Source organism: Lygodium microphyllum, chromosome 20, assembly GCF_053477565.2.
Source record: "Lygodium microphyllum isolate KBCC chromosome 20, Lygodium_microphyllum_v1.1.10, whole genome shotgun sequence".
NCBI classification, from domain to species: Eukaryota; Viridiplantae; Streptophyta; class Polypodiopsida; order Schizaeales; family Lygodiaceae; genus Lygodium; species Lygodium microphyllum.
The window spans coordinates 108494938-108500505 of NC_141154.1; the positions used below are offsets into that span (position 1 = coordinate 108494938).

The following is a 5568-nucleotide window of genomic DNA, read 5'->3' on the forward strand; positions in this document are numbered from 1 at the left end:
TATATAGCTCACATTTGGATTCGTAGAGCGCACATCCTCTTCCTTTTTGGTCATGTGATTTATGCATGTATCTTCTATGTACTATCATTCTTTGTATCTTGCCATGATTCCACGAGTTTTCATCAACAATCTTGTATTTGTTCCATCTATCAGTCTTGTGGATTCAAGTACTATTTGTACTTATTTTGAGGACCATTGCATACTTAACATGTAATCCATTTGTAGAATATAAATACAGCACATAGTGCTACATGTTGCCCTACTACAATTTTTTTTCTCTGTAACCATCGCTATTAACGTCGCAAATTTACTGCACGTATTGCTATTGGCGTCGTAATATGCGTCGTAAACCATCGCTATTGGCATCGGCATTTGCGTTGGTATTTGCATCGGTTTTGCTATGCACATACCAATGCCCATACTGATGCCAATAGCGACGGTTTCATGGAGACACTAATACCGATGCATTTAGCGATGATGGGGGCAAATTTTTTTGTGAACATTTTCATCGCTTTGAATGTCGGTATAAGGCTTATATCTTGTAGTGATTGAAAAGTAGATTGCAAATATTTTCACCAAGGCCATAGGAGCAAAAAAGATTTGATGCTTTCAATGCTCACTTGGAGTACAGGTCATGGACTTGAGCTTGAGAGAGGGAGAGTGTTGAGAAGTCAAGCTCAACATAAATTGACACTTATATTTCTAGATGATTGTTTTCACATTCATATCACTAACATGGTTGGTACTTGCTTCTAGTGATACTTTATAGTTAGACATTAGCTAGTCCACCTACTTGAGTTACGGGATATCTATTGAGTGATATTTCTAGTTAGTATATTCACACTATGGATCAGTTATATATTATATATATTATACTCTCTCTTTATTTCATCTTCCTTTCTTGTGTGCATTCTTTGTGTGTTGTGTGTCTTACAAGAGCTCAAGTTCCCCCAATCTCCCTCTATCTTTTCAGCTTACTAGTATGCTAACAAGATGCTAGGCATACACTAAGTGCACAGTAGTCATAGGCTAATTGCACACTACACATAGACTAAATAGGATATGCTAAGCTTAATAGGATAGTAGGTGTATACTTAGTGTATGCCTGATGTATGCTAGGTGTACACTTAGTGTTCATGTAGCATACAATAAGCATATGCTAGGTGTAGGCTAAGCATATATTAAGCATACGTACGCTAGGTATATATTAAGTGTACGGTGTAGGCCAAGCATATGTTGTGCTATAGATGTGTAGGTAAAGCCGTGATATGCTTTGCTATGATCTAGATACACTAAGCTAGTCTTTAGTAAATTACATTGGTGCTAGGTTTGGCTATGCTAAGTTTGGGCCAATCTATGCTAAGCTATGCATATGCTTAAAAATGTGTAGCCCACCAAGCTATGTCGTGCTCGATTGGGCTTGGGTTAGTTAGGCTAGGATACGGTTGATTAACTTAGGCTACTCTCTTTCTCTTCTCAATCTACTATTTTTCTCTTTCTACATTCTCTCTATACTCTCTCTCTCTCTTTGTCTCTTCACACTCTAGCCTTTCCCTCTCTTTCTCTCTCATGTGCATGTCCACACACACAAACACACACACACACACACACACACACACACACACTCTCTCTCTCTCTCTCTCTCTCTGTCTCTCTCTCTACATACATAGACACATAACAATTATTAACAAAATCACACAAAAAACTACCAACACTACCTAAAGTGCAAGTATCTTTAAGTTCAAGTAAGGAAGAAATGCTACTCAATTGAAGATATAGAAAGTATTATCCTAATACCTTATGTTACTCTTTCAAGAGAAGTACCCAGTCGGAGTCCTTGAAGGGGAGTACCCTCGTAGGAGTCCTTGAGGAGCAATCAAACCACCACACTCAATTGTGACGATACTTGGGAGGATGAGTTACCTACGGATCCATATGTAAAAGAGAAACCTTCATCATCTCATCAAAGCAAATTAAGCAACAATAGCACCCTAAAGTATCACCAATAAGTATCCTCGGTAGTCCAACAAGAGCTCGAAAGAATCAAGCAGCTCATCGATATGCTTAGTTCAATCACATCGCATGTTCCTAATATTATTAAAGGTATTTGATACTTATTCCACATTGAGAGAGAGAGAGAGATTACAAAATTAAGAAGTACAAACGAGCCGCAGCCCAGTTGATTGAGGTGAGTGCGTGAGCTTTGAACGGTCTTCGGATCGATTGCTCGATGAGCCGTGTGATATTTGCTATCTATCGGGATGGTTCTTCGGGCGATAACCCAAATAAACAGCGAATATGGCTTGCATTTAAAGAAAACATTGAGAGGCTGCAAAGTCACTGATCCACTTTATAGAGCTGCTCCGGGAGGGCCAGTTCGCAAAGGCGAGCGTGTGACACATTCATTTAGGTGCATACTATTCGCAACGTCTTCTGTGGTGCTAACTGTCGATTGTTCAGCTGAACATCGTATTCTCCAAAAGGTAAGGCGAAAAGAAAAAACGGTCGACGGAAACACAAAGAGAATTGTTCGCCTTAGCATCCATGCAGGAGAGACTCGAGAGGCAAGGAAGAACCAGAGAGAGAAATGAGTTCATCAGCAGGCGACAATTAGGGGTAGGGTCTTGGCAAGGAAGAACCGGAGAGAGAGGCAAGGAAGAACCAGAGAGAGAAATGAGTTCATCAGCAAGCGACAATTAGGGGTAGGGTCTTGGCCGCGACTCTGATTGCTGTCTGGGCACTTGCCGTCTAGTTTCATGATGATATGTATACGATCGATAAGTTCATAGCGGCGGCGCCGGAAGGATCATGTCAAACATCACGGCCCTGGGCGATGCCTCAGTGACGACACGGACGCGGTCAAGAAGCCAGAATAACAGCAGCAGCAATAGTAGGCTGAATAATCATAATAATAACAATACTTCTATGTCGTCGCAGCCAGAGGAGGAGCTGGCGAGGCATGATCAGACGAGGTCGAAGTCCAATACGTCGACGCAGCAGCAGGAACAACTTCATCGCCACCATCATCATCACCACCATCATCATCAGACTCGATCCATCGATCAGCCGCCACCAAGCGGCGCCGTCAACAACGCCGTCGTCTCTGCAGCGGACGTGGATCACGCCAGCGGCGGCGCCGTGACAGCGAGGTATGCCGCGGCTAATAATAACGGCGCTGGGCAGCACTGCATGAGCCTCCGCAACCGGTCCACGACCACGACCTCCTCTCGCAGTAACAAGCAGCAGCAGAAAGCTGAGTCATCCTCTCACACGCTCATCAATAAAGACTGCGTCGCCGGCGCGGGAGCGGGCACAACTTCTGATATAATTCATCATCATCATCATCCTACAGGCGCCGCCATAGCTACCATATCCACAAGCCAAGAGCTAGCACCCTCCTTCTCTGTCGCCGCCACCGATACCCTCTCCTCCTCCAAAACCCTCCCTCTCAACAACACCTATAATGGCCATCACAGACCCAACTCTGATCAGTCGGGCCGCAAGGGCTTCCTCTTCCCCAAGGACCTCGCCCTCCACCTTGCCTGCAGTGCCCTCCTCCTTGTCGCCATAGCTGCCCCCCTAGTCTGCTTGGTCGCCCCTCGGCAGCTCCTGTCCTCCTTCCATGCCCGCCTCACCAGCTCCTGGGTCAACAATAATCATCGGTCCAACCAAGTCGAGGAGCTCCGCGACTACTTCAAGCTCAGCCTGCAGCTCGCCTCCCAGAAAGTGGAGGAGAAGGTGGAGAGAATCAAGGTCGAGATGAAGGAGGAGATCAAGAGGACACAGAGGGAGGTGGAGGAGCACATGAGAGAGGAGATGGAGAGGGAGCTGAGAGACAAGCTGATGATTCATAAAGAAGAGCTGGCCGTTAATACAAATGTTGATGATCATACTAACCCTAACGCTAATAATCATATTGCCACTACTACTAGTGATCCCTCTTGGACATCAGTAATTGAGAGGCCTGACTATGCCCTTGCCAGTGGTGGTGGCCACATCCTAGGCCACTCTCCTCCTTATCTGCCGTCGGCCGCCGCCGGCGTTGCCACGCGGGGCCTCGCCTGGCTCGCTCGCATGTTTGCGCTGCGCCCGCAGATTCACCCCCTTGCCCCTGTCATTCTCCAACCCAGCTTCAACCAACCTGGGCATTGCCTTCCTCTTGCTGGCTCCAATGTCTATGTTGAGATGGCCCTCCGCACATCAATCTACCCGGACCAGATCACTCTCACGCACGTTTCCAAGGTATAATTCTCTCCTCTCGATTAAAACCTACAAATAAAATGCATGCATACTTCTTAACATACTCATAATTCCAAATGTATGCTTCTCTCAAGACCTAGACTTTAAATGCAAACCTAGCATTTAAACGTATACCTATCATTTAAATGCATACCTAGCGCCATATGCTTCCATATTGTAACAGCTGGGAAGAGATGTTAAGCTTGTCTTATCTGACAAGCAATTGAAATCTACACATGATAACCTGACCACAGTGTGCACTCGAGCTGATTCATTCATATTATTTACACCTGTACTGACTGAGTCATATCTATACGGCATAAGATTCTTATTTTACAAGGAATTGAAGTCCACGCATGATAACCTGCTGACAATCTACACTCGAGCTGATTCACATTACTTACACCTGTGAGTCAAATCACTCCTGCGTTAGACTCTTATTTCACAAGAAATACAATTCTAGTACACATGACAAGCAGATGAGTATCTAAACTCGAGCTTAGACGTTACACCTGCCAGTCATACCAATACTGCATGAGACTCTTCAGATTCCGTGAAGGAACTCCTTGTCTCGAGTATACAAATGCAATACGAGTAATCAAACTGCATTATGGGTTTGCTTGCAGAATGTAGCCTATGACATTTCAAGTGCTCCCAAAGATTTCCACATCTACGGCTCGCCACCGCCGCTTACTAGCAGAAAGCCGCCCAGCTGGATTTTGCTTGGTCAGTTTCAATATGACGTCGACAGACAACAAGCCTCGCAGATCTTTCACTTGTCGGAGACAAACAGGAAGATGCTTGTTTCTTCCATCAAACTTCATGTTTTGTCTAATCATGGTAGTCCATCCCATACTTGCATTTACCGTGTTCACGTTCACGGAAAAGAACCATCATCTTCTTGATTCTTGAATTTTAAGAGTTATATATGATTGCTTAATTTGTAGCCACGGTTACTTTATATCAAACAAGAGTGCAGAAGGGGCACGTGAGCATTGCAGCCCCCATCCGCCCTTCCCTCCCTGCCCCCCTCTAGCTTCAATTTCAAGTGCTTTATATTCAGTTTTTGCGAACAATAGTGTTTCTCGTTTACTTGTGCTTGTTTTCGTTCATATATAGCTACTTTATGAACCTGGCAGTCTTAACGCACAAGCTTCAATTTGATTGAGAGTGTTTATTGGGTTTGTTAAAACAATAGTATTTATATATAGCACCTTTATGCTCTCTGGAGTCTTGCTTTTTTTTTAATTATATGAAGATCAGTTCAATTTTTATATGAGACATTGATAAAAAGTGCAAACTAGATTAATTGAGTAAAAGCTCTATAAT

General features: G+C 44.1%; 1 protein-coding gene across 1 annotated transcript; it reads left to right on the top strand.

Annotated features, from left to right (window-relative positions):
- The first annotated feature begins 2521 nt into the window (after positions 1-2521).
- LOC148019241 (uncharacterized) lies at positions 2522-5307 on the top strand. The gene is made up of 2 exons (XM_087701376.1): positions 2522-4242; positions 4866-5307. Exons 1-2 carry the CDS (start codon positions 2809-2811, stop codon positions 5142-5144), a joined length of 1713 nt encoding a protein of 570 aa, XP_087557502.1. The 5' UTR covers positions 2522-2808; the 3' UTR covers positions 5145-5307.
- The last annotated feature ends 261 nt before the right edge of the window (positions 5308-5568 follow it).